The 27629-nt window shown below is 53.4% G+C and overlaps 9 protein-coding genes across 9 annotated transcripts; 5 read left to right on the top strand and 4 right to left on the bottom strand.

The window, feature by feature from the left end:
• Window positions 1-361: 361 nt before the first annotated feature.
• Window positions 362-1146, bottom strand: CLAFUR5_00975 (Vacuolar protein sorting-associated protein 21; the record flags this gene model as incomplete). The annotated part of the gene is made up of 2 exons (XM_047900123.1): window positions 362-1006; window positions 1063-1146. The coding sequence occupies 2 exons, from the start codon at window positions 1144-1146 to the stop codon at window positions 362-364; spliced, it is 729 nt and encodes a 242-aa protein (XP_047756105.1).
• Window positions 1147-2186: 1040 nt separating this feature from the next.
• CLAFUR5_00974 (Transcription factor himD) lies at window positions 2187-4431 on the top strand (the record flags this gene model as incomplete). The annotated part of the gene is made up of 5 exons (XM_047900122.1): window positions 2187-2293; window positions 2359-2430; window positions 2577-3405; window positions 3499-4090; window positions 4175-4431. 5 exons carry the CDS (start codon window positions 2187-2189, stop codon window positions 4429-4431), a joined length of 1857 nt encoding a protein of 618 aa, XP_047756104.1.
• Window positions 4432-4583: 152 nt separating this feature from the next.
• Window positions 4584-7235, top strand: CLAFUR5_00973 (uncharacterized protein; the record flags this gene model as incomplete). The annotated part of the gene is made up of 2 exons (XM_047900121.1): window positions 4584-6621; window positions 6676-7235. The coding sequence occupies 2 exons, from the start codon at window positions 4584-4586 to the stop codon at window positions 7233-7235; spliced, it is 2598 nt and encodes an 865-aa protein (XP_047756099.1).
• A 220-nt stretch (window positions 7236-7455) lies between these two features.
• Window positions 7456-9177, bottom strand: CLAFUR5_00972 (Phenylacetate 2-hydroxylase; the record flags this gene model as incomplete). The annotated part of the gene is made up of 4 exons (XM_047900120.1): window positions 7456-7675; window positions 7728-8100; window positions 8173-8785; window positions 8833-9177. 4 exons carry the CDS (start codon window positions 9175-9177, stop codon window positions 7456-7458), a joined length of 1551 nt encoding a protein of 516 aa, XP_047756098.1.
• Window positions 9178-11668: 2491 nt separating this feature from the next.
• On the top strand, window positions 11669-13378 carry CLAFUR5_00971 (NAD(+) kinase; the record flags this gene model as incomplete). The annotated part of the gene is made up of 1 exon (XM_047900119.1): window positions 11669-13378. The coding sequence occupies one exon, from the start codon at window positions 11669-11671 to the stop codon at window positions 13376-13378; it is 1710 nt and encodes a 569-aa protein (XP_047756101.1).
• Window positions 13379-14875: 1497 nt separating this feature from the next.
• CLAFUR5_00970 (Pheromone-regulated membrane protein 10) lies at window positions 14876-17701 on the top strand (the record flags this gene model as incomplete). The annotated part of the gene is made up of 1 exon (XM_047900118.1): window positions 14876-17701. One exon carries the CDS (start codon window positions 14876-14878, stop codon window positions 17699-17701), a length of 2826 nt encoding a protein of 941 aa, XP_047756100.1.
• Window positions 17702-18321: 620 nt separating this feature from the next.
• CLAFUR5_00969 (Transcription factor bye1) lies at window positions 18322-21815 on the bottom strand (the record flags this gene model as incomplete). The annotated part of the gene is made up of 2 exons (XM_047900117.1): window positions 18322-20828; window positions 21791-21815. 2 exons carry the CDS (start codon window positions 21813-21815, stop codon window positions 18322-18324), a joined length of 2532 nt encoding a protein of 843 aa, XP_047757265.1.
• A 156-nt stretch (window positions 21816-21971) lies between these two features.
• Window positions 21972-22853, top strand: CLAFUR5_00968 (uncharacterized protein; the record flags this gene model as incomplete). Its single annotated transcript, XM_047900116.1, has 1 exon — window positions 21972-22853. One exon carries the CDS (start codon window positions 21972-21974, stop codon window positions 22851-22853), a length of 882 nt encoding a protein of 293 aa, XP_047757266.1.
• Window positions 22854-23517: 664 nt separating this feature from the next.
• On the bottom strand, window positions 23518-23846 carry CLAFUR5_00967 (uncharacterized protein; the record flags this gene model as incomplete). The annotated part of the gene is made up of 2 exons (XM_047900115.1): window positions 23518-23718; window positions 23772-23846. 2 exons carry the CDS (start codon window positions 23844-23846, stop codon window positions 23518-23520), a joined length of 276 nt encoding a protein of 91 aa, XP_047757263.1.
• Between the last annotated feature and the right edge of the window lie 3783 nt (window positions 23847-27629).

Genomic DNA, 27629 nt, shown 5'->3' with positions numbered 1-27629 from the left:
TACTTCGTGCCGTTCACACACGTTGCGGCCTCACCTTCCTCCTTAAGCCATTGGTGGACCGCAGAGCCTGGCTGACACCGCAAGACCACGTAGCTCAAATGAATGGCTGATTGTGGTTGAATAGATGGCCTTTGGCTGCGCAGCATGTCCTCACGCATCAGATCGCCATTTGCTTTCAGCCGTAGCAGCTAGCGGTGCGGCAAGAAGTGTCTTGACGCGTAATGTTCTTCTCGGGACTCAGAGTGTGTTTGAAGTGTACCTATGACAGACGTAGTCTTGATCCCGTCTCCCGTTGCGCCTTGCTCAAAAGACTTCAAATGTGGTGACTGTTTGGGTGCGCCACGATACCCAATGTGCGCGCTCAGCATGCACAGCCTTCTTTGGCTCCCGCTTCACTTCTCGCATTCAGATTCACGTTACTGTTGCTCTGGCCAGCATTGATCGCAGCTTGGGTGCCACCGCCTGCTCCTCCTCTTGGTCCCTTCAAGCTCGTCTCAGGTATCGCATTCGCGATTGCTGTGAATACCTCGCTCACATTATGGCCGGTCTTCGCGCTTGTCTCGATGAAGAGTAGGTTCTCCTCATCTGCATATGCCTTGGCCTCTTTAGTGCTGACTTTACGCGCAGTGCTTGTGTCTTCTTCCGTCTCGTTCTCGCCTTCTGTCTGCTCGGCATCGGCGTTGTCGTCGTCGCAAAGATCAAGCTTGTTGCCCACGAGAGCGATGACAATGCCTGGCGAGGCTTGCCGTTGCAGCTCAGCGACCCAGTGCTTCGCCTTGACGAGGCTGCTTGCCTTGGTGATATCATACACAACGAGTGCGGACTGAGCATTTCGATAGTACATCGGCGCGAGGCTTGCGAACCGCTCCTGGCCTGCTGTGTCCCATATCTCGAACTTGATCGTCCTGCTTGGAAGTTGGCATTTTTGTGTGAGGAATGCAGCGCCGATGGTGGGCTCTTTGTTTGGCTGAAAGTCGTTGTTGACGAATCGCAACACTAGTGAGGACTGAATGTGGTCAGCGTAGGCTCTGAGTGCGTGGCGGATCAGCTGCTGATGCTCACCTTTCCTACCGCAGCTTCGCCCAGCAGAACGAGCTTGACGCTACTGCTCGGCTTAGGCGCCGCAGCTCCTGTGGTGTCGCTCATGGTGTCGGCAGAGTGAGAGGGCGTCGATGTCAATGTCGATGTCGATGTCGATGTCGATGTCGATGTCGCAGAGGCCCGGAGGCTTCGTCCAACGTGGTGCTCTGACAGCTTGTAGGAGGCGATGGGACTGCCGTAGAGTGCTGAGGTTGCGCGAGGTAATGCGCAAGTAGATGGCGGTGCTGCAGCAAATGCAATTCGTTTGGTGTGAGAGGTGTTGACAGTTGTGTGATGATGGACGTTGTTGCTTGCGTTGACGGCAAGGCGCGGGAGAGTGACGCTTCACGCTTGTGCTTGTGCTTGTGCTTGTGCCAGGTGCTTTCTTCACGCTGCCCGCGACTTCGACTTCGACTTGGACTACTCTTTCACAGCACAGTACTTTGATTATTCTGCATTCACTTTCCCACGGCTCCGACACTCTGCAACAAAGAGTGGGTACTCGACACCGAACCAGACGACATCTGCAGACGAGTACATGACCTGTCATGACATGGTGCAAGCTCGCAACCCATCATCACTTGTATGCCAGCAAACAGTTCTAGGAACGGGGGCTTGAGCAGCACGGCCATCGCACGCCTCTGTGAGAGATGCCCGAGCGGATCTGCACATACATATCGAGAGATGGAAAGCCTCGTGGGAGTATCATATGCTAGCGTCCATATGTCTGCTTGCCTGGCTGTCCCAAATTTCGCTCGTCCCTGTTGGTGGTAGTCTAGACTATCTCCCCTTTCAACGCTGTCCAGCTGATGGCCGTGAGCACGATCCTGCTCTGGCACGAGACATAGCCTTGGTGGAGCTGACCGCTCTTCATCGAGACAATCCGGGAGCCTACCGAGCTGGACACCATCTTCGACAGCAAACAGTGCATCCTCATGTGTGGGCAAGTGGTAGATGACTAAAGATGTGACACGGGCACGGCGTTTCACTGAAGTCCGCTTCCTTCCTTCGATCGGGATGCCGGCTGCGCTTCGACGCGACGTCTCCTTCCTCAACATCAACACTGTGCCCTGTGCCCTTGGCGTTCTCATGCGAGCAGTGCGACAATGGACAGTGCCGATGCTTATGCCAGAAACACCGTGCGATCCTGCACAACTTGCTCCAAAGCAAAGGCGAAGTGTGTCCGTCGGCCGGGAGAAGACATTTGTGAAAGGTGAGCTTTGAGCTTCATGCGTGGGCAAGCAAACACTTGTGCTAACGAATGGCCCCTTCCATCAGATGTGCACGACTCAAGAAAGAATGCCTATCGAAGGATCCAGTGATCCGTAGACGAAAGCCTACGAAGACGACGTAAGCCTTGGCGTCTCTTCTGTTACTGTTGAACACCCCCCCCTACAATGCAGCCATGGGCTACTCTCTGCAACATGTCGAGACTTGTGCGAAGACGATTCGCTTTCAATCGCCAATCGTATTTGGGATACTGATTGTGCCGCCAGACGTGCCGCTCAGCTAGAGAAGCTTGAGAGCAAGATTGAGCACCTGGTCAACACGTTGTCGAGCGGACAGCCACCATCGACATATCACCAACCAGATATCGGACGGCCTTCCCCTCCAGTATCTCAGCAAGCGTCATCGATAGGCGATAACGGCGGCTGCAGCTTCACCCGAAGTAACCATGTGCTACGAAGCCTTTGTGAAGAAGGATGTACATCGCCATCGACAGACGTGCATCCCAGCTCAGCGACTACACCAGCTGCCGCAGTGGACCGTGCCAATACGCAAGTAAGGCTCAGTGAGGCTGAGGTACTGCTTGACAGGTATCGGAGGCTAATGGCTACGGGAATGCCGTTTGTCATCATCCCCGAAGAAGCAACGGCATCATCTCTGCAGAGCTCAAGTCCAGTGCTATTGAGGTCGATCTGCACTGTCGCTCTCCTCCATGACCTCCCACGCCAACAGGCCTTGGTCAAGGATCTGATCCGGGACATTGCAGAACGAATCATGATCAACAGCGAGAAGTCTATTGATCTGCTCCAGGGTGTACTGGTCATCGTTGCTTGGTATCACTCCCACGTCTTCTGGAGCTTACAGGTCACGAATTTGCTACACTTAGCTATAGCCATGATTACGGATCTTGGTATCGATCGATCACCATCAGCCACTGTTGACTTCAAGGCCAAGTACGTGAAAGCCGTTCATGGGCCTCCTCTTGCGACCCGAATGCCGTCCTTGGCAGAACGCCGCATTCTCCAGGGAGTCTTTTACCTGACTTCCATGCTTTCATCTTCATTCAAGAAGATTGACGCAATGCCATACACAAACTATGTAAGTATGGCTATGTCCAAACTCATGTTGAGGCACAGCAGGCTCTGCACTTGATGACAGCTTTGTCACAGACGCTGACGCACATCACCATAGATGGAAGAATGTCTTGAGCACCTCGAGCAAGCCAGGGAGTACGACAGCGACGTATTTTTGGTGCAAATGGTACGGGTACAACGCGTCATCGAAACGATACACACGACCGACACTCCAAATGCACCGTCCCGCATCTACATCAAGGCATTCCAGGCGGACATCGAACGTCTACGAAGAGCAGATCCCTGCAAAGAGGACCACATATTCCTTGCGTTGCAATATCTCACCGCTGAGATCCTGATGTGGGAGCTGTCCCTTAACGATCTTCAGGACAACAAGACTCACACACTCAGCAATCATCTGCGGGATCTCTACAATTGCGTCGCAAGCATCAAACGCTTCTTGGATGTCTACTTTATGATACCTTCGTCGGCGTATTTACTGCTACCGTTCTCGGTCTTCGGCCAGTTCGCCCACGCGTTCATTGTACTGACGAAACTTGCTTCGCTCGAGGTTGACGGCTGGGACCTGAAGGCCCTCAATGATCAACTGAGCTTCTCGAGTGTGATCGATGAGTGTGCCGTTCGATTCGAGGAGGCATCTCATGCCACCCCGGACGGTCTTGCCATCAATAATGATTCCTTTACCAAATGTGAGTACCTAGGGTGCGACCGTGGTGATACGCTGCCCAGGCCACTATTCTTGACGATCAAGCATTTCCTGACACCATAGCTAGGGGCTCAGCGTGTGAAGTTTATGAAGCAGGTGTATGAGCAGAAATTCACTTCCGAGCCGGCCAACATCGCTATTGTGCAGGAGGATGACAAGGCTCGCTCGTGGCAGACTCCAACGAACGCTGGACAGCCGACACCCCCGGAGGATCCTGTCCTTTCAGCAGACTTCTTCAACTATCTCGATGATAACTTCTGGCAGAGTTTTGCAGGCTTTACGGGAGATTTCGAGCTTCAGATCCCTGATATGAATGCAGCGTGAACGGCTGGGTGAATGAGAAATTATGGCATTACGAATCGCATGTGAATCGAAGCAACGCACGACCCCTTCCCGTGCGACGCGCTGAATCTCCCATCAAGCTCTTCTCTACTCGCCGTTCCGACAGCACATCCCAAAACACGACCGCGAGCAGAATGGGCAGCAATACATGCGCGCGCCGCTTCATGCATGTCTCTGATCCTGGGATATCGCATTTCAAGCACGCGCCTGAAGGTACCTACAAAGATGGCAGAATCGTCTCGTCCGGATTTGCCTGCCTGGGTCCTGCGACATCTCCCGCACCTCTCTCGACATGCCCGAAGACATGCCAGCCCTGCTCAGAACAGTTCCGCCCATTACATTGGCAGCAACAGTTCCCTGTGCTTCGGTACAGCGACACACTGAACGATCTGGAGGCGACATCGACAGTCGACAGTCTCATTGATGAGGCACGAAAGGGACTCGAAGAGCTCAAGAAACAGATCGACCGATACGGCGATGCCATCATGAAGAGGTGGACAAAGCGAAACCAGCAGAAGCGGAAGGGTTTACTACAGCAAGCAATGCCCAATATGTTCAAAGAACCCCTCCATCAACATGTGGTCTCTGACCTATGTTGCGCCGACCTTGGCGAGTACCAAACAGCTCTGCTGCTCCAGTATCTCGACCTCGAGTCTATGAGCGAAGATCTGAACGTGTTGTTGGCAATAATGCATCAACGCTGGAACACCACAGCATCGGATTGCGTCATGTTTGACAGCCTTCACCTTACCGCTTTCTTTAGCCAGGGGTTACTCGAAGCGTCCTACAATCCACATTGCGTAGTGATGCACAATGCAGACAACAAATTCGGCGCATTGGTACATTGGGAGAAGGATTTGGCCCACGAGTGGTCGATAATAGGGTTTCCACGGGCAAAGCTGATATTGGAGGCACAAGTCGCTCTGTCGAAACTCCTTAACCAGATGGCCCAACTGCTTCTCCACAACGGTCAAGATCAGGCTCTTGAGGGCAGCGAGAAGTGGCAAGCCTTGGTCGGTGCCGGCTTCAGGACCGCTGGAGTCTCCCAGCATGATGTAGGTGCTGTACGCAGAGTGCGTTATCTCCCAAGGGACTTTGCGCTCTCGTCACTACACGCGGCATTTGGTGCTCGGTATGTGGATGCTCGCGAAACGTGCTGGCTGGTCCAAACGGATCCTGCCTATGCTCGCCAATTGCTGTCTACCGGGGAGACCTCAGGCTTTCACACAAACGGCTGCTGTAGCTCGAAGCAGCTCAGTCTGACCGGGCTGATGCTCGACATCGTTGAGAGACAGCAGATCTGGGGCGAGCTGACGGATGAAGCGAAGCATGCTCTGGACGTGTCAAGCAGATATCACGATGGTTCAGTGCCTGACAGCCATCAGTTGGAGGACTACAAGGCCGCGCTGAACTTTTTAGAGTCAAGACTCAGGACTGAGTTTGCCAAGTTTGCTGGCAGATTCCGAAACCTGGCAATCACACTCGGAACGTTCGACGAACATTTCTCCTTTGAAGTTTGCCACCAAGCTATGGTCAAATCGAGCCGTGCTGTGCAACACAAGGACATAGTCTTCTGGTGTGCTAGCGGATTGCATGATCACTCCACCCTGGACGTTGAGTACCCAGGAAGAAAACTGGAGACCATCGAGCGCTACTCTTACAGTCCAAAGAGTAAAGACCGAGGACGATTGCATCAGCTCCTGCTCGAATGCGTGTCTGATATGCGCACTGTCGACGAGGCAATCATGGCATTGCTTTGCCATCGGCCACGCACCGCTGGAGCTATGACCCCAGATGAAATCGTGGCCCTCATTCCAAGCATGATAGGGCGACCTCACTGGGATTCGGCACCATTCGCGACGATTGTGGATCAGCGATGGGAAAAGCACTTGAACCGCCTCTGGCCGCCATTAGAATCCTTGCTTGCCCTCCCTAGTATGTCTGGATTGGTCACTCGGAAGGCCTTGAGCACTTTCGACAGGAATCACCAGGCGCTACAGGAATTTTGGGAGCAAGCTCGGTTGGTACGTCTTGATCTGCTAGTCGAGTTGCAATGTCCGGAGAAGTTGCATGCTGAAATATTGGAGCCGATGGCCATGGGCATTACCCCAGAACATATCAAGGCTCGAGACGAGGAAAGGAGGCTCTTGCTCAAGGAGATTGAGAGAAAGGGTGAGTCTCGAGATGGAGTCGTAAGTACCATGATTCGCTAACCTCAATATATAGAAGCTGCCGCCGCCGCACTCTGCACCCACAGACTTGTGCCCCAGAATCCAGGTACACCACGCCATCAGAGCGTGCCCATGCAGACCCAATGGGGCACAGGCTCATTCTCGAAGCCGGCTCTCACTACACCGAAGGCCAAAATCAAGACTCGGCCAGACGAGGCGCCATCAAGATCGCCAGATCTTGTCGAGGATCGCGATGAAGGCATCGACGCTATCGAAGCAGGTGTCGAAGCTCTGAGCATGACCAAAGAATGCATCAAAGTCGCTGCATCCACCATGAACATCGTGAATCGCATGTTCACAAGCTATGGAAAGCACACACAGAGCAATGTTCGATGGGACCACTTCGTAAACGCACTGATCGATATCGGAGTCAGTCCCAGTCAGAGTGAGGGCTCTGCAGTCACGTTCAAAGACGTCACACGCGGTACGGGTGCGATTGTGCTGCATCGACCGCACCCAGACCCTTCTGTTAACCCTATCTGCATGAGGTCATTCGGGAAGCGGTTACAGAAGAACTTTGGCTGGGAGCTGGACATGTTCGAAGAGCGCACTTGAGCGTGGCAAGTATTGTAGTTGCGCGTCCCAGAGGTAGCTACTGCCGTGAACCTGGGAATGCGTATGCTGCTTTCGGTGTGATCGCAAGGTTGATCATTTGACAGTGCAAGCTACGATGGACTTTACACTGCGGAGGGTGTATCTGCGTAGCAGGCAAGCTATGACATCTTCACTCATCGCATTTGACAGAGATCCGTTTCGTTCCACTCCCTCGTTTGCTTCACGCATACGCCTCCTTCGTCCTTGCCCCCGCCAGCTGCAGGCACCGATCAAGATCTACGGGCTCACGAGGCACCAGTTTGACCTTGAAGTCTCGCGGGATGGCCACGAGCGCCGACTTGATAGCATCGTAATTTACATAGTCCGTGTTCGGGGGCTCCTTCTCGCTGGCTACAATCTTGAAGCTCGAGATCAAGCGAACTAAAGCAGTGTACAATAGCCTGGCATCATATCAGCAACGAAATGAGATGCCTCAAGTACAATCTAGCATACCGGCTGGCAATGTATTGACCGGAACATGCCCTCGAACCCGCACCAAAGGAAAGATGCTGGAGGCCGCTCGCAGCGATCTCTTCCCCTGGGACCACAGTCTTGAGCCACCTTTCTGGTTTGAAAGCATCTGCATCCGGGCCAAAGTGATCCATGACATGGTTGCCGGCTTGTGCGTTGATGAGAACCATCGTACCCTTGGGGATGATGGCACCATCCCAGTCGATGTCTGTATACGCTTTTCTGGGCAGACTCATGGCCGAGACGGTGTAGTATCGCGCAGCTTCCTTCACGATCGCATTGACGTATGGCACAGTCTCGACTTCGAGAGACTCCTTCCAGGCAACCTCGATGTTGGGATAGTGTCGGTTAATGTCTGCGTATGCTCGATCTTAGCATAATTGCCCTTCGGGAGTAGACAGAGATCCGATATAGCTCGTCAACGTGCCCGGTATCGTCTCAAAGCCTCTAGAGACCAGACTCAGGCATATGGACGATACTTCTACGCCGGTGAGCTTCGTCTCTTCGTCTTTCAAGATCGATGCAGAAACGCATGACTTATCAGTGCCGTGCTCAATCATCTCTCGAATCTTGTCTAGCAATTCATTGAGATACTTGTCTCTGCGGCCACGCAGACTCTTGCTCTTTTGATTCTTCTCGTTGTTGGGTAAGTACCTCAAGATCGGCACGTAGTCTTGATAGTTCTCTGATGCACTTCGTAATAGACTGATAGCACTTCCTACCTCCAAAACCTCTCGCAACATGTCATCCCACATACTATCCATTCTGATGCCATAGCATAAGGTCAAGGTTGTGTTTAGGGCATACCTCTGCAAATAAGGTCTGATGTTGAGATGAGTCCCGTCTCCACGACTATCGTGGGCAAGATCACGGATCATGCAATATGTCTCGAGGTCGAACATCGGCTGGTAGGTCTTCATCGCTGGACGTCCCAGAGTCTGGCCAGCAGCTTTACGCTTGTTCTTGCAGCTCTCGTCCCACGGTGACGACCCAATCGTGAAGCCTTGCGTTGAAGAAATGATGCCATGGAAGGTGTATAGCTGGATGTGGTTAATAGACTCATCTTATCTGGCGGAGTTTGACGAACCTTTGGGCGATCTATCACTGCTGACTGATGGCCCACAAGCATTTTCCTGCAATCATCAAAGCTGTTGACGACTACAGCTCGTGTGTTGCCGAGTCGGATCTGGAAGATGGACTGTTTGTAATCTCTCCACCATTTCTCACATACTGTAGCATGGTCATCGCCGAGTGCAAGCAAATGACCAGTGATTGGAAGAGCTCCTGGTATCTCTTTGATACCTGCTATCCTTGGTATGTCGGTTTGGGTCAAGGTGTGATGCAGGTAAAACAGCAATAGCACGAAGCTCACGGCAACGATGATCTGATGGTTAGAGCCGAATCCATCAATCAAGTCCAAAAACAGCATCATGGTATTAGTAGAGCGGTACGACCAGAGAATAAGGCCTTGAAGATATGCAGAACGATGTACGTGGAAGCTCGAGAGGTTGTGTGCCTATCGGAAGTAAGCTGGAGCTATGCAAGGTCCTAGCTCTCGAGATTATCAAGAATTCGCCTAAGAGGAAAGGCCTGTCGGTGGAGTAGATGTACACGCAATTGGTTACTGATGGAGTGAAGCGCGCCCTTCTGTACATGTCTACCATCGGCACCATTCAAGCTCTGTGTTCAAGCTAACGTTTTTAATCAAGGCTCCTGACAGATCAGACCTTGCTCAAGCTGCAGACAGTCAGTAAATGCCACATCATCTCGAATGAAGACTACAACTCACGATGGGCAATAGGCAGCACAATGCCTGCTGTCCCCCGGTACTGCACTGAGCAGTGAAGTCTTCTTTGGAGGTTGGAGTTACTGGCACTATTTCAATGCGTCAGTCTTTGGTCTAATTGAGGCAATCGAAAAAAGCTTGCCATTCTCGCAGTCCAGAGCAGCTAAGTTGAGAACATCGGTCGCGCAGCACTGTGCACTGTAACCACTTGTGCAAACGGCGACGGTCTGCCGTTCGGATAATGGTGATGAGCCAGGAGCTGCTGTGGCAGTCGCTGCAATAGCCAGAATCAAAAGTGTTGAAAGCATTGCCAGTCTACTGCAACGAGGTCGAAGTATCGGAAATAGGCTGAGAGGTCTGCGATGTGTGAGAATTGTTTGTCGTCTCAGTGAATCGCAGCCATACTTGGAACATTCTTCAAGTTCCTGCCCATCTCGCTTCTCTTCCTCCTCTCAACTCTGATGATGCATCGCATCCAACCACAACACTGCAATCGTCATCAAGTGACGTTTGGAGCATTCGCCACAGTTTTCAATGGTGCCTCGTACAGCCGCCCAACGTTTCAAACTCTCAGCTGTTCAAGGGACTTGACCGCAGGCGACATCTGCTCGATGGCACATTGTCTCTTTCATCTGCCCTTCTGACGTTTACTGGACGCCACAACGTGATTGGTATTGATCACGGTACAGCTTGTAAGATGTTCGCTTAGGGCCTACCTGGCAGCCTCAGCACGCCGAAGCGGCATGGTTCATCATGATTCGCCTGGCATCCGCGATTGGAAACAGTAGTATCTTGAGGGTAGCTGGGGCGTATATTGCTATGATGTTACTAGTGTATAAGTACCGATCTTGACATACGATCTTGCACCAGGGTTAGCCACGCGAGGTTTCGGCAAATGTGAGGCTTTTGGCATGCGCAGCCTAACGTCTTTCGCGCTGTCTGTGCTCTTGCGAAGGGGACGGGCTGATGAATGAGTTGGATGTGGACTCCAAGTGACCAAGGTTTAGAATCATCCTTCACAGCCCAACGGCATGATCGAGTGTCATACACCTCAGGGATGAAGATACGACTTCGAGAGCGCATGGGCATCCGCACGCTCAAACAACGCCTGCCACCTTCTCGATCCACGGCGTAACGACAGTCTCAGCGATCTCGAGGTTGTTCTTCTCCAAGAAGAGAAAATGCGAATTGCCGCGTATGCCCACATCGCCCAGCTGAATGTGTTCAACGCCAACGCCTGCTTGCTCTAAGTAAGACACCGTGCAGTGGTCGTATACGCGGTGATAGCTCGCCTCGCCGGTGATGACTAGGATGGGCACATTGGCAAGATTTATCAGTCTTCTCGCGGGTTCTGCTTGTCAGAAGCAAGCTGACTCGTTCGCGCTCGCCGCAGTAACGACCTCCTTGACCAGTAACGACGGAGTGCTTCCTACTGGGGGATCGTAGTGCAAGAATTGTAGTGTTGGCCTGTGTGGGGACTTGGCTGGCATAGAATGCATCGAGATCCGTCAGCCGCCGTGCTCTATCGTAGTCCTTCACGCACGTGTACGTGCTGTCCTACTGCGTATCGGTCAATGTCCCATCTTTCGCGGTGCCGTTGTTGTCGTCGTCCAGGGAGTGTCTGCGATCGACAGAGTTTGCTGGTCGTGTTGAGCCGGCTTCAGCCGACCTTAAGGTACCAGCACTGCCGTCACCTGTGTCTTCTTCACGTCCAATGCGATGATGGTAGGTTCGAATATGACAGACCCATCGATTGTCATGGCCATGCAATCGTGGCGGCACTTGTTTTGTCGGTCACCGACCACGGAGGTACAACATGTAACATTACGTCGCAGTCACAGCCGACCGGCAACAAGCAAGTCGAGTCTGCCGTACCGAGCATGACTATGCCTATGATTACATCGACGACAACTGACCGAGCACCGCGAAATGCCTCCACCTCCACCACCTTCACCACCTTCACCACCCCTAAACCTCCCCGCCACCACTCCTCCCATGGCATGCTGCTCTTCGCGGCACGATCGTAAGATCTGCTCGTGCTGCCATCTCCGCTCTTAACGCCGCCCGATCCTGGTTGAATGCAGTATTAGTCCAGCTCACCACCACGTTGTCCCCATCTGCAGGGTCAGAGCCAGCCATGACTTCTCCTGTAGCCGCCAGCAATATGGACGTAGCATCCTCCTACCCGGGCACTCCAGACAATCGCGCGACAAAGGGCCGCCTGGATGCACTCTTCCCAGCGACACTCGATTCTACACCGAGGAGGTTCAGTACCGGCGCTGCACGAGTCCCCATGCCCGCGCCCCAAGTCTTCGCAGCCCAGACGACCGCTGAGGAGATGTTGGAGGAGAAGCGCACCAGGACTCCGCAGGGCCAGCAAGATCTGAGCGCTGCTATGGCGCGATTCAGCATATGTTCCGACACCCCATCCATCGCCCGCCTTGCAGCCCTGACAAGTCCTTGCTTCTTTCACAAGCGATTCGGGGATGCAGTCGACATTCAAAAGGTCCTCGAGGAGATCAAGGGCGATGACCAGCTGTCGCACAGCAGGCTCATGCAGACCGCTGCATCAGTAAGAGAAGTCTCGAGACAATTGCAAAGACGGCCGCTGAAACGAGCTGTGCGCAACGTCATGATCATCACCAAAGCACGGGACAACACGTTGGTCACTCTTACTCGAGAATTGGCAGAGTTCCTTCTAGCTACGCCCCGGTACGGTAAAGATATCGGAGTCAATGTCTGGGTGGACTCAAAGTTGCGAAAGTCGAAACGATTTGGACTGGATACGCTCTTGGAACAGGACGAAAGATTCACCGACATGCTGCACTTCTGGACTCCAACGCTCTGCCTGGAAAGACCGGAACTCTTCGACTTGGTCATCACGCTCGGCGGCGACGGAACCGTCTTGTTCACGTCCTGGCTATTTCAACGCATTGTACCGCCAGTCCTGTCTTTCTCACTGGGTTCATTAGGTTTCCTCACAAACTTTGCCTTCGATCAGTACAAAAACGAGCTTAACCGCGTCATGGGAGAAACCGGCATGAAAATAAATCTAAGGATGCGCTTTACCGCGACAGTGTATCGATCTGCCGCATCGCCGGCATTCGCCCCCTCGGCCGCGTCTTCAGCAAGTGTCCCGACTACTGCAAGCCAATATGGAGGCGAATCTCAGTCTACCAAGATCGAGGGCGAGACTCATGAAGTGCTCAATGAACTGGTGATCGATCGTGGGCCGTCGTCGTATATTTCCAGCTTGGATTTGTATGCAAATGACAGCCTGCTGACCCGTATAAGCGCGGACGGAATTATTCTTAGCACGCCCACAGGAAGCACGGCCTATTCATTGAGCGCCGGGGGCAGTTTGGTTCATCCAGACATTCCGGCCATTCTTTTGACACCCATTTGTCCGCACACATTATCTTTCAGGCCGATGCTACTCAACGACGACATGGCTCTCAAGGTTGCAATCCCTTCTACTGGACGAGGCGGCGCGTTTGTGTCCTTTGACGGCAAAGGTCGGGTCGAGCTTGGACGTGGCGATGAAGTCGTCGTTCGAGCATCGCAGTATCCCTTTCCGACTGTGATGGGGCAGCCTCTTGAGTGGTTTGACAGCATTTCCAGGACATTACGCTGGAACACCAGGGCCGCTGAACAGAAGGACTGGGCTGGTCGAGCAGCTGGCCACGGCGAAGGCGAGGGTGCCGACCTCGTTGAAGCCGAAGAGAGTGCAGACAATCGCAAGGAACCAGAGTTTGACATAGATTTCGAAGAAGACGACGATACAGTTAGTGCAAGAGACTCGGGATACTCTGAAAGTGGGAATGGATCAGAGAAGAAGTGGAGTTGAGTTCTGAGGTGTTTTGGAGCGCGCTGAAGCATCGGTGGTTGGCCGAGAGTGCTTGAAGCGCGTGGGGAGGCGCGTCTGGAGGTGGATCAGTTCGTGGATGCATCTTTTGCGATGGTGTCATGGCGTTCGGCAGTGGCAAAGCCCCATGTTATGCTTGGATGAGTCCTGGGCAAGGTGTTGTTGATATTTAGCATTCTGCATAGTGAACGAGATGACGATGCATGACAAGGGCGAAATCAGTGCTGCAGCAGATGACATTGCTTTGATGCATGCCGTTCATAGCACAAGCCACAAGGCATGGCATGCAGGTGCCACTTTACGCCAGCCACAATTCCACGAAGCTGAATAAGCTTATTCTATGCGCCTGGCTTCCCGAAACCTAACTCGCTCGCGCGTTTCTAGAAGCTTTTCAACACGTTACACATGTCCCAACGCGCGAACGTATCGCCAGTACCAGTACCGCTTTGCACTGGCATGCCGCCAGATACATTCGCCGACCCACACCTGCGCGCACTGTGACTTATCCGCCAAGCGTCTGATCACGAACAAGCATATTTCGGCGCACCACGACGAGTCGACGACTGGACCGTCCTTTGACTCACGGATCCGAGTCACCGGCTCTGTCAGACTCAGTCAGAACTAATTCTGGCACGCCTGGGTTCCTAAGACACAATCCTTACGACCCAACTCCCAACAAGCTGGTGTCCGCTGGCGCTGTCGCCTGCTGCGCTAGTAGAACTACACTACTATAGCACTATCTGATAACGCAGTCGCGCGGCTGCTTCGGACAACAACAAGACTCTGACTTGATGCGACGCGCATCTCATCGCTACATATCTGGACCCACCGGGACTCACTACCGGGGCACGTGGAACAGCACAGCTTCTGCTCCAGTTACTACCGCCTGGTACTTCGGTCGACACAGTGGATTGCGGATTGTGCGGATGCATGAGATTGTGCATGTCTCCTCGGCGTTGCTCTACGCGCAAACCTGGTCGACGCTCTTGTCTCGACCGTCGATTGTCACATGTTTCTATTCCAAGCTGCTCCCTTCCTGATTCCTTGTACCTGCACAACTCTATCTGCTCTGTACCGCGTTCAACCACTCTCCCTCAGCCTGTTATCTTCCCTCCCGCTTGTGCCGTAGTCACTGGAGCACAGTCTTTTGCGGCATTTCTTCGCTGCTACTCTTTCGCCTCATCTAGGTACCTTTGTACCCAACGCTTGCTCAACATACAGCATTGCAACAGTGCACCTTCCCTACTCATCTCCTTGCAAGATCATCAAGAGCAAAGGCGTGCTCCAAAAGGAGAAGCTGCCGACAATACCCACATTGCATTCCTTTGTTTCAGATTGGCGGTGTTACAAGGCTATCTCCAACGGTAAACAGCATAACTGGACATCCACACCACCGGATTCGGCCTTTTATATTTACAATCAAGTCCTATTGTCTACCTTCTTGGCGCCTGCTACCGCGCCTGGTAGCCCGTAGCCAGCATGAGCACTCCCGTCGAGGAGCTCGGCAACCCCCTTGGCGACTCAGCCATGGCAGAGTCGCCCAAACATACTCTAGCATCCAGTGGAGTGGTGACATGTGCAGAAGGAGGCACTCCTGCCGCCTCGGGGGACAAACCAAAAGGCAAGAAGAGGGTTGGCTTCACCGGTGGAGAGGAAGTAGATCCGTCAGGGAAACGATCAAGCTTTGTTGAGTATCAAGGAGACGGTCCTTATTCGCCCTTCGACCTCAGTCCGAACTACGGCTCACCTGCCGGCAGTGGCAACAACACACCCTCTGGGCATCGCAGACAAAGTAGTGGCGATCAGCTCCTGCCGTCGGAAAACGACAAGTCGCATCTTCCACGACTATCGGAGCAGAAGACTGAACAGCTATATGAAGCCATCAGCCGAAACCTTGATATACCGCGGCCTAGACCCGCCATCCGCAGAGGCAATTCCATCAGGCCTGAAGAGCCAGCGATCGAGCTCGAAAGTCCCGAAAACGACGAACGCCACAGGCAAAGACAGCAGAGCGCCAGGAAAGCCTTCGAGCGTGGCAAAGATGTCGAGCGTGCAGCACAATCATATTCCAACCCGGCTTCCAGGCGCAGCTCTCCCGATGGAAGGATACCAAGCATTACGGCCGGCGACATTCCATTGCAAGATCTTAATGGCCGGGAGTCGGAAGATGAGCCAACAGACCTGCCACCACATCAAAGGCTGCGCAAGGCGTCCACTGCAGAGGCTTTCAACCTCGTCAGAAGACACACCGTTGCAAGAGATGCATTCAAGCAATTACCCAGTGAGCCGCCATCGGGTCAGCGGTCTGGCGCCGCGACGCCTACAGACGACCAACAGTTCATGGAAGATTACAAACCTCGTCCAGACCAATACCGCGGCGGTATCCTAGGATCATTGCTGAAACTATATGGTGATCCCAACAGTAGTACCACTCGCAAAGGCAGCTCAAGACGCTCGAGCGGCGACTTGTCCGCAATGTCAAGTCCTGCCCACTCGCCGCCGGAATCAGGGGCCACAACGCCAACATACAATCGTCGCTGGTACTCACACAAGAAAGATGGCAATCAGTCCACATCATCGCTTGCGACTTTGGTGGGCACATCTTCCTCATTCGGATCACCAGCAGTGTCGAATCGTGATCTGGGTGAAGAGGTCAGCAAGAGACTGAGAGAACAGCAGCAGAAGCGACCAGGTATTGGTAAAAGGACAAGCAGTGGAGGCGTGCTGAACAGACTCAGCCGACCTAGACTCCAAGAAGAGTACCGCATCACGGCGCACATTGCTGGAACGATTGCTCGGCAGAAATACCTCAAGAGGCTGTGTAGAGCCTTGATGCAATATGGCGCTCCAACACATCGACTTGAAGAGTACATGACGATGAGTGCCCGGGTTCTGGAGATCGAGGCTCAATTCCTGTATATCCCTGGAGCAATGATCATGTCTTTCGAAGACCGGGAGACGCACACGAGTGAGGTCAAACTGGTCAAGGTCGCCCAGGGCCTAGACTTGGGCAAGCTAAGAGACGTTCATGAAGTCTACAAGGAAGTGGTGCATGACAAGCTTGGGGTGGAGCAGGCACACGGCCGCCTTAAGGAAGTCAGCAATCGGGAACCTAAACATAACCGCTTTGTCAGGATACCCGTTTATGGTCTCGCAGCAGTTTGTGTAGGCCCGTTCGCTTTTGGCGCGAGACTCATCGATCTGCCTATCGCCTTCTTTTTGGGATGTATTCTCGGCTTCCTACAGCTGTACGTCGCTCCAGCGTCGGATCTCTACGCCAATGTCTTCGAGATCTCGGCAGCGGTCATCACGAGTTTCCTAGCACGAGCCTTTGGCAGCATAAGGGGAGGCGACCTATTCTGCTTCTCAGCGCTCGCCCAGTCATCTATTGCGCTCATCCTTCCCGGCTACACCGTCCTCTGCGCGTCTTTGGAGCTGCAATCCCGCTCAATAGTAGCCGGTAGTGTCCGTATGGTGTACGCCATCATCTATTCACTCTTCCTAGGCTTTGGCATCACGATTGGAACTGCAATCTACGGGATCATGGACAAGAATGCCACCAGCGAGACCACCTGCAGGAACCAGGTCCCCGAATACTGGTTTTTCTTCTTTGTTCCAGGATTTACTATGTGCCTGATCATCATAAACCAGGCCAAGTGGAAGCAAGCTCCTGTCATGATGATTATAGCCTTCGCCGGCTACGTCGTAAACTACTTTTCCGCCCGCCGCTTTTCCGGCAATACACAAGTCAGCAACACTCTAGGTGCGCTTGCCATTGGCGTTCTCGCGAACCTATACAGCCGCATCGGTGGCAGACTCGAGAATCGCGGCTGGGATCTCTGGGAGGAGAGACTCCGACCTCGCTGGAAGTCTTTCAGGAAGAGGATCTTCGGCCACCAGAGTAAGAGGAAGTCGCCGAAAATCATGGAAGAAGGAAAAGTTATGGGCGACAACGAATCCATTCATTCAAACTTCCAGCCTAATGCGAGACGAGTCGGCTATGGCCTCGCAGCTGCCGCTATGTTGCCAGCAATCTTCGTGCAAGTGCCATCTGGTCTTGCTGTCAACGGGTCATTGGTGGCGGGGATTGCGAGTGCGAACCAGATCACTTCGGGCGGGACGAATGGGACTACAGTCGTGAACACAACGTCTATTGCTACAGCGGCCCAAGGGCTCAACAGTATTGCTTTCACAGTGGGTTATTCTGTTGTACAGGTGGCGATTGGGATCACGGTTGGATTGTTCCTCTCAGCAATCGTTGTGTATCCTTTCGGAAAGAGGAGGTCAGGCCTGTTCAGCTTCTAGTGCACGGCACTTTGTTAGGAAGGACGGTGTAAGATTTTCTTGTTTGGCGAAGCAACGAAAACGGAGATGCAGGCCAGCACGCCGGTATTGTATTATTAGACGATGTCCACGACCAACAACGACCACGGAAGATAGAACATAGAAGATAGATCTACGATGCCTTCATATACGTAATCATATAACGCGTGACTACTGAAAAGCTGATTGTGAACATGCATCTTGCTTTGCAACAGGCAAAAAGAGCCGGGTCGTATGTCCAATGGTTGGACTCTTCCTTTCCGAGTGTAGAAGCCTAACATGCCAGCGCTGTGACTGCCAGATCCTTGAAAAGGGTATTATGCTGTGATAAACATGTCCCTCATACAGTCCTGCCAGTTGTGTCACCACAACGCCGAGGTTCCCTCAATAGTATCGTCCCAGGCGCTTTGATTGTAGATGAGTCCCGACCACAATCTCTATCGTAGACCGGCCATCTCTCGGCACGTCCGTTCGCGCGACTTTGACACCTCTACACGAGGCACGTCTTGCCCGCTGACATCTGACGATGGCCGTACTGAAGGCTTATTGGGCATCCGCAATCGCACCAATGCCAAAAGCGCAACCAACCACTGATTATCGCGCTACAATCTGTCTGCGAACAGCTTTCGTGTCAATGCCTCGAAGTCAGTCCGCGCATTCAGGTCCTCGACGAGTATTGTCTTCAGGTTGTTCAGCTGATCAACAGTCAGGCTATTGCCTGCTTGGCTCAAGATCATCTTTGCTGTTGGTGTGTATTGGAGCTCTCCGAGGATCTGCTCTACTTGCGATTGCTGCGGTGGCATGTTTTGCGGTGGCGAGTTTTGCTGAGGGTAGGCAGCTGGTTGTCCAGGTGGCGTCAGGTGAGATGGACCGTACGAATTCGGTGGAAAGGTGTTGGGCGCAGAAGCGCCATATCCAGCTTGTGGACTTCCCTGCTGAGGCGGAAACGTTGGGGTCTGTGCGGTAAGTGGTGATCCAGCAGGACCGCCAATGCTTTGGCGCACGTGTTGCGGCAAATGGTGTCCGTTAGTGCCGATCGCACTGCCAGCAGTCGAGTCTTGCTTTGTCGGGCTGGCAGGCGCACGAGCAACGATCAAGGTTGCCAGCAGCATGCGCTCCTCAATGGGGTTCTTGAGTGTGCAATGCTCCAACATGGCGGCGTGTGGCGGCAACTCCGCTCCAGCTTCGAGTGGAATGATGTAGAAGTCCTTGACCATGTGTGGCTTGTCCTTCTCAATCACAGCATACCTCTGGCGACTGTGGAAGTACTCGAACACTTCGTTGAACGGGGAAGCATTGTCGTACGGCGTCAGTGCCAAGACAGCCACATCGCTCGTGGAGCTCCACCGCAGGCCGCAAAGGTACTCCTCCGCCTTTTGGACAGCAAGTCGGCCATCGATCGAAAGTCGGTTGGGAAGAAGCTCTTGCCATGGGACCGTTGATGCGAGATCCCGGCCTGCAACGAAGCGTGCGTTGACCGTGGGTGCATCGTCTTCACTGGTCTGGACGAGCTTGCCACGCCAGATGATGGCATCCACGCCGGTCACTGGAGCAGGCGAGTAAGTATCGTCGTTGTCTTCAAGCATACGATCAATGTCTGGGTCGTCCTTGGCACCATTGCCCTGAGTCTGTGGTTGAACTTGAATTGAGCTTGTTCGGCGGGCGTGCGGCTGTAATGGTCGCGATATGTTGGCCGTCGGAGACTGAGCATTACCCGTCTTCTCCCAGATCTTGTCCATACTAAAGGCTTGGTACGATGCGCGGCGCTCCATATCTGCCTCGGCTTGCTTGGTGCCTATGCTTAGAGGTCCTTGGCTGGTAGGCGAGCGGCTTGAAGTCGGTCTGCCAGCTGCATCTTGAGACGCGCTCGCTCTCAAGACCGCAGGTCGTGGCTCGGACGCGCTCGCGGTCTGCCGGTCCGCTTCACCTTCAATCAAGTGATAGCCTTTGTGGTCCTGCTTGTATCTTGGGCCATCTTCCTGCACTGCAACTGCTTGACGGTCTAGTGCCTCTTTCATAGTAGCACGCTCACGTTGCTTGTCTTCACTCAGCATCTCGCTGCTTTCCATGGTCGAGAGTTCATCGGCTGTGAGCGATCCAAGCATTAATTTCTCAACGAGTCCAGTGTTCTTCTTGAGGTTGGCATGAAGGGTACGGAATTGCTGCTTGTAGGACTCCTTGCCGGCAGTGTGATTCATGTGAAGCGAATACTCGATGCGCACTGCGTAGTGGTCACCCAGTGATGATCCTGTCTGTCCAGCGGGCAGTCTGGTACCAGACTTGGCGCGCTTCTCGATGTCGGCGCCTATGATCTTGCTCAACGCCTGGGCCACGTTCTGCCTCTCTTTGGGCAGTCCTTTGATCGGGACGAGTGCGGTGTCGGTGTCAGGATCGGCACCCATGACGACTTTGCTTTCGAGCGGCGTCGACTTCCTGCGCTTGTCTTGTCTTGCGGACTTGGATTTGGTCGTTTTCGCCTCTGGTGCAGGCTCGGGCTCTGGTGGTCCCTCGTCTTTGACTTCCTCTTCTTGACGCTTGCGTTTCGTACCTGTGTCCTTCCCACCATTGGCGGCGGGCGGGGCTGGTTCAGGTTCTTCGGCTGGCGCTTCGGACTGCGGCAGCATGTCCTTCTTGAGCCAGCCCGGCTTACCGCCATCGCCTCCACGACTCTTGCTCTTGCGGTTCTTGCTCATCTTCTTCTCGTTCTGCCACAGCTTGTTGCGCGACTCCCAGATCTTCTCGCCGCGCGCTAACGTTTGCAGCGTCTCTTGGTGGTCTTCGGGACTGCACTTCTCGCAGAAGTAGTGTTCTGGTATGTCGTCTTCATCGTCTGTGATGCCCATGCACACGTTGTGCTGCCAAACCTCGCACGAGTCGCAGCCAATGAAGGGCCGCTTGTCGTTGGGGTCTGCATTGCCGCAGATGCAGCGGATCTCCTCCTCTTCGTTGTCCTCCTCCTGCGGCTCGTTCTTCGCCGCCTTCTTGCTCGGCTTGCCTTTGGGCGCCCCCTTGGCTGGCTTATTCTGCGGTGGCCCTGCAGGTGGCGGCGGAGAGGACGAGGCGTTCTTGTGCTGGCCTTTGGTCGCGCGACCCGAGCGACGCGGTTCGTCTGTATCGACGTCAGCCTTGCTCATGCCATCGTATGCGACACAAGACGGTCCGTCTATGCGCTGTGACTGTGACTGTGGCGCTGCTGACGCGCCGCATATCGCCTGGATGTCTCGGTGAACGTGGATTGGGGTGTGGCTTACCTGCCATATGGTCGCTCGTTCGTACCGACACGCTCTGGCGCAGTAGGACGGCTTTGATGACGGAGGACGACACAGAACAGCTTCACACGCTCTCAAAGAGTTCACGCAGTATCTAGGTAATAGACGCCGGATGCCACCTCGCTATCTCCTCCCTGCTGCTTCGTCTGAATCTGCCCAAGAACTAGTGCACGCTCGCTGCCAATGGAGGGTGTAGAGCACCGATCAGGCCAGGAGCGCTGTCCTAGCTGCGAAGTCGCGCTGGGCAAACCCAGTGCTACTGCCCAATGCCACTGCGCCGCCGCCGCCGCTCTGCTCTGCTCTGCTCTGTCGCCTTGCCACAACCGCGCGTGCCGCTTGTAGTGCGTCGAGGTAGACAACGGGTATACTGCCGCGACACGGGATATGACGCGCCGGGTGTGGTTGGTGGTCTCGATCCGGGCGTTTGCGCCAACAGTGTCTGCGCCGCCGGTCACGCGACCTATTGCTTACCAGAGGAATGGGATGAGAAACGATGTCACCTCAGGTGTGCGATGCGTTGCGGGACAAGGCGCGAAAGGTGAGGATGTCGTGGGTACCGGGTGTGATGTGGTGTGGGTGGAGCAGGTGGTGTCAAGTGTGGTGATGTCGGTGGAGGTCGGCATAGAGCACGCACAACGAAGGAAGCTTCATCGCGCAGCTGCAAGGACCCTGGAGGCCATTCTCACGCCAGCAAGTCGTGGTCGGCCAAAAGTCTTCGCATGACAGGTTCCGCTTCGAAACCTGAGGTGCCCTCCGCGCGCGTGCCTTCCACATTTCCGTCGCTACAGGGTGTCAACTGCACACGTGGATAGCGTCCGTCGTGGCATTGATCGCTGGAGTTGTCTCATTCGCTAAAATCCAACAGAAACCCCCTTCTTTCGCCCATTTTGTACTGCCGACTGGCTATACAGTGAGTCGGCACTAAAGACACTATCCACACATGCACGAAACACCCTGTACAAGCATCAGCAAAGCCCCAACCAATGGCGGACGCACGCAGTATGCTCCGCGCCTCGCGTGAAGCAAGGAGGATCAAACACCCGCACGCAAGCTACGCGAAAGACGGGAAACTGCTCTGCAACCTGTGCGAGAGCGTTATCAAGACCGAGTCGGCATGGCAAGCTCACCTGCACTCCACGCAGCATACTCTTAGATTGAGCAGAGCTCAGGACGCTGCAGCTACGAGGTCTGTCAGCGAGGAGTCCGCCAATGGAGTGAGCAAGAAGCGCAAGGCATCAACCATGGACAGTCCATCACCAGAAGACAGGAAAAAGTCCAAGCCTGTCAGCTTCACACCCGGTGTAGAGGAAATAGACGACGAGGGAGCTGGGCCAATTCAGGATGCCCCGCAGAGCACCACGAACGGTACACAAGAGGCAGTTGCTTCCCATAATGAAGAGCAGGGTGCCGATCCCGCTGAGTTAGAGGCGTTCGAACGAGAGTTGGCTGAGATGGAGAGAAGCATGCGTCATGGCACGACTGCGGCTCAGGGGGCTGTCGTCTCAGCGGCGCCCATGACGGCTGAGGAATTAGCTGCGCAGGCAAGGGAGGAGCAAAGCACGCAGCGTGGACGCAGAGATGCTGAGTTGGAGGCAGAGAAAGAAGATGCTGCCAGGTTGCTCGAAGACGAGTTTGAGGAGATGGAAGGTCTGGAGGAGCGTGCGAGGAAGTTAAGGGAGAAGAGGGAGGCCCTCAGAACAGCTGCAGCAACTGACCATGAGACTCCAAAGGCTGCTGGTATGGCTGTGAGAAGCAGAGACACTCCTGGCAGCACGCCGCGGCTCACCGGAAGCAACGAGGATGACAGCGATCAGTATGACGAGGATGACGAGGAAGATGAGGATGGCTGGAACTTTGGTAGTTGAGGAGGTTCACGAGAGCAGGGTGAAGTCCTAGTCACATCAGACTCGCGAACGGAACCGTCTGAGATTCGATCGCAATCCGCCACTACGAGCCTAAGATGCACGACAAGTTCGCCACACTTCCCGTTGAGCCAGTGTAAGCAGATCAGAACGTAGTCGAGCTCTTGAGCATCGCACCCTCGGACGCACTTTCAGTTGCCAGCACGATAGTTACTCGTGGTCGTCTGGCCGACGCACACTGATACTGCAGCGCCCTCGAGAATCACACTATCGAAGGTACCCACGCTTACCTCAATCCCTCCGCACAAGGAGCAAGGCAGTGCAGCCTACGGACAGTGGAAGCTGGAGAACTCGCTATCGGGACCTCTGTACACCTGTGTCGAGCAGCATAAGACCATGGTCATCTTCCTTCCACAATCTTCGGCACAGAGGTCTTGCCGTGATTTTCGCCGTCAAGTGTGGCCTCAGCATCCTCACTGCTGCTGGCTTGACAAAGGAATGGTAATACGGACAAGTCCGAAGCATTAACGAGCGAATCTTGATGCAAAATATCAATCCTTCCGTCACACAGCGCCTTCACACCCCTCCAAGCGCGGAGCTACGTGACATTATCAAGCGTTGCTTTCCGTCTATAAAGCCTCCCCACAAAATCTTGCTGCTGTGCAGCTTACTGGATAACATTGTTGTTCTCGAGCGCATCGGCGCTTCGGTCACCCTCCAAGTCACCCGTGGACAGCTGCCCGCCATCGCGACGTTGAATGACCTTGTTGTTTTCCACGGCATCGGCACTTTGATCTCCCTCTAGGTTCCCAGTGGATAACTCTCCGCCATTGCGTCTTTGCGGCAACGTGCCAAGCGGTGCCACACCCTGTGGACATGAATGAGTTGTTGGGCGTTTGATTGATTGAGTAGGTTACTTACGCGAGCATTGGCGATCGGAGTAGCGAAGACGCTGACGGCGGCACAGCCGAGGAGCGTGATGACCGATGCCTTCATGATGCCTGGGTGTTGCGTACAACTCGATTGCGAAGTCTGAGCTGTGCTGAGGAGTTGGTGATGTCGCTTTAATGCTGAGCAGACTGGGTGGGCTATGGACGAACTATTTGAATGTCTTCCTTCGCGAGTCGATACTTCGCCGTAGCCCAGCGGGCACCGTCACTGCAGTGTGGTTTGTTCGACTTGCCATACAAGTGCTAGGTCCTATCGTAGGTTGCTCGAGACCTCGTGCATTATGTTCCTCGGTCCTTCTTTGGTAGCCATTGCGCGGGGTCTGAGTGCGAGAGTGGTCTGCTTCTAGTGCTATACTGCAGCGTTTGTGCACCTATGCGCCGGAGAATCAACTGCTGCATATGCGGCCGCGTGTCGATTGTCCGGGATCGCGCACTTTACGGCTCCGAGCCACCAATACGCTACGCACCGATACAGTTCGCCATGTACTATGATCTGAGACCCCAGTCTAGTGGTCAGGAGCATATCTGCAAACACAATGAGTCATGAGGACGGGGTAGTCTGATTGCAACTCAGCGTTTCAGCGTTTGGAGCTCGGTCCTCGTAGAAGGTGTTAGTACCCCGAAACTAACGCATCTTTGCCGCAGACGAAGTTGCGTGTTCGAGAGGGAGTACGTTCCCGAGTACGTCGGCGTGACCGTCAAGCGGAAACATGGCGTATTTGAAGTTCCTCCGAGAATAGGCTTCGGCAGAGCGACATTGCCAAGCTCATTGCTCATTAGCCGGCGCAATACATGATGGCTTTATCTGGGCGTTTAGAAGCTGGTTCTGGTCATTGGTTCATCGAAGCTCTATCGTAGAGGTGCTTGGGCGTGCTGAACGACACCCGTCTTGAAAGCAGCCGTAAAGTGAAGACTGATGACTCGAAATGAGGAAAATTGCTGCTATGGATCGCAGAGCGTGAATTCAACAACAGCGACCGATCATCGGCAGTGTCAGCTCGCGCTTCGGGCACGACTGGTCGTTGAATACTATACTCTGATGAGGTAGAGATGCAGTGGAAGTTAAGCTTTCTAGCGCAGCGAGCTAGGGCTCATCCAGGTTTCTCTCCCTTCACCAACATAGCACGACTGAAACCCGACTGTGAGCAAGAAGTCCAGCTCGTCCCACCGGCTGAGGTCCGCATAGCCGCTCGCTACGACGTGCTGACAGTAGTGCTGCGCGGCCATGGTGGATTAAGCAACAGCCATAAGGCCAACGACGTTTCGATCCACGGCCAGTGGCTGGCTTTATGTATATATTGTTCATTAAGCTGTTGTGGTGCCTCCTGGCCCATGCAGCTGTTCTACGTACTTCTGTCTTACGAAGGGGAAACCGCTCGCGGTGAAAACCCCTCTCCTCTCCTATACTACTGTTGTCCGTTGTTTGCCTTCCCGCTTTCCTTATAGAGGGTGCACTAGTGTCATGGGCCTGCCCTGATGACTACCTTGTCTGCATTCCCTTGGTCTCCCTCCTCTTCTCTGTCCACTCCTCCGTCTCGTTAGCTAGTTTAAACTGGGTAAGGTATCCTTGTCTTAGGACCTAACGTACTATCCTCTATACGTCGCTCTTGTTCGTAACGATCGACTAGTAGTCGCGTCTAGCTACTCTCGCTCTCTATATGCTCCGCCCTTCTACCTACTGTGGGCACCGTACGACTATGTGTTCCGGGTTCTACGACGGGTAGCTACACTCGTACGCTAGGTTGTCTATGTCTAGGACGTTCCTCCTATATAAGTAAGCCCTAAGCCCGATGTGTTCGGACCGGATTTAGATTGTTACGCTTGCTTCTACCCTTATAAGATCGCGGTATAGGAGGTAGTTATGTCTCTAGAAGGTTCGTAGGGCTAGGGGGCCTGTTCTCGCTAGCGGGTTACTATTCTATTCCTATTCCTATAGGTAGCCGGCTACCTACTCTACGAGGCTCTAGGACTTTCCCTTGTTCCCCTTCCTTTCCCGGGTTCTTCGTCCCTCCTCCTCCCTCGCTAGCCACTCCGGCGTTCCTTATATTTTCCTAAAAACCCGTAAGTCGTCCCGCTTCTAACTCCTCCTTACGTATAGTCCTATATATAGCCGGCTATATCTCTATACGATTCGTACTGTCTTATCGTAGATAGTTTACTATACTAGGTACCCTATCGTCTTCGCCGCGTATTAGATCCTTACCCCTTAGATATAGATAGATAGATTTGTTATTCCCCTGTTCTAGGACCCTATCCGGCCTATATAGGTATATATCTATTGTTATATATAAAGGGAAACCCGAATAGGTGAAAACCCTTCCCGCCCCCGACTACTCCTTGTCTAGATTAGCTTTCCCTCTAAACGTACGTAGTCTATATCACTACCCCGTTAGCCCCCGCTCCTAGCCGGTCTCGTCGCGCTACGTCGTGTCCTCTCTTCCTATACTGCTCCTACTAGGCGGTACTGTTCTAGCCAGCCCTTCTCTAGTATCTAGTTCGTAATACGCCGTAGGTCCTTAGCGTTATTAAGAAGTGCCCTAATCGTCCGGTTCCTCGCCTTTACTATCTACTCCCCCCTTCCTAGCGACTACCTCGGATAGACGAGGAGTACGTACCGTACGTTCTAGGAGCGATAGCCGTAGGGGTAGCTAGTATTCGTATATCCTAGAACCTTCCTCTATAATAGGTACCCCTAGAGGCCGATATGTTCGCTTCGTAGTTAGGTTACTATACTACTCTATACCCTCGTAAGGCGGTAGTAGATAAGCTTCGGGGGGTGCTTAACCGCGGATTTTATAGCTAACTATTCCTTAGGTTGTCCCGCTAGCTAAGGGCGTCTACTATACCCTATAACCTAGTTATTCTACCTCTCTTTCTATAGTTGCTCTATAAACGATTTCTTACCTTCCTATTATATTACTAGCTGTTCGTCCCTTACCCGGTAGTTCGGCTCGTTTCCGGGTCGAATGCCCCTATACGCTAGTACTAATTCGCGGGCCCTTACGACTACACTAGCGATGACCTTCTATACTAGGTACTATGCCGACTTGCCTAAGTAGGAGGTCCGTAGTCCCTAGATATATAGGTCGATCGGCGGTATAGCGGTCTCGTACTTAAGCATCCTCGTTAGTATCGACTTATATACCCCGGTGACCTTCCTTAGGCATTAGTTTTGGATCTTCGCTAGCGGCGCGACGAGTCCCTTCGATAGGTAGGCCCTCTCGCCTAAGGACTACACTTGGCTACTATAGGTAAGGACTGGCCGTATAATAGCCGTATATAGAAGTCGTGACTACCGGAAGTCCGCCCCCTATATAGACGTAGTGAGCCTCTAGTATAATGCTATATTCTGTTTAGCTTTCCGTAATATTGCCTATACGTACTTCCTCTACCGTAGCGCCGGGTCTACCTATAGTCCGAGGATCCTAAGCTGATTTGCCGGGTTAGTCGTATACCCCTATATCTAAATAGAAGCTTATATATTATAGAACCGTGGCCGGCGCGTAAAGTGTATCAGATTGTACTTTTCTAGGGCAAACCGAGCCCCGTGCCTCCTAGCCTAGTCCTTATAGATCTTATGCTTCTCTTCTAGTAGCCTATAGTTCTCCTTAGTCGAGGAAGACTACGCTAGGATGTTTATGTCGTCTACGAAGCCGCTCGTAGCGGTGTTCTAGGATTCTAGGGCTAGGAGTAGCGTCGCTATAAAGAAGAGGAATAGAATAGGTACTAGCGTTAAGCCTTACGGGATTCTAGTATAGACTACTTGAAATAGGCTTCTATACTAGCCGACTAGGATCGACGTACTACGGTTTTAGAGGTAGGACCGTAT

Source organism: Fulvia fulva, chromosome 1, assembly GCF_020509005.1.
Source record: "Fulvia fulva chromosome 1, complete sequence".
NCBI classification, from domain to species: domain Eukaryota; kingdom Fungi; phylum Ascomycota; class Dothideomycetes; order Mycosphaerellales; family Mycosphaerellaceae; genus Fulvia; species Fulvia fulva.
This window is presented reverse-complemented; position numbering and strand designations above follow the sequence as displayed.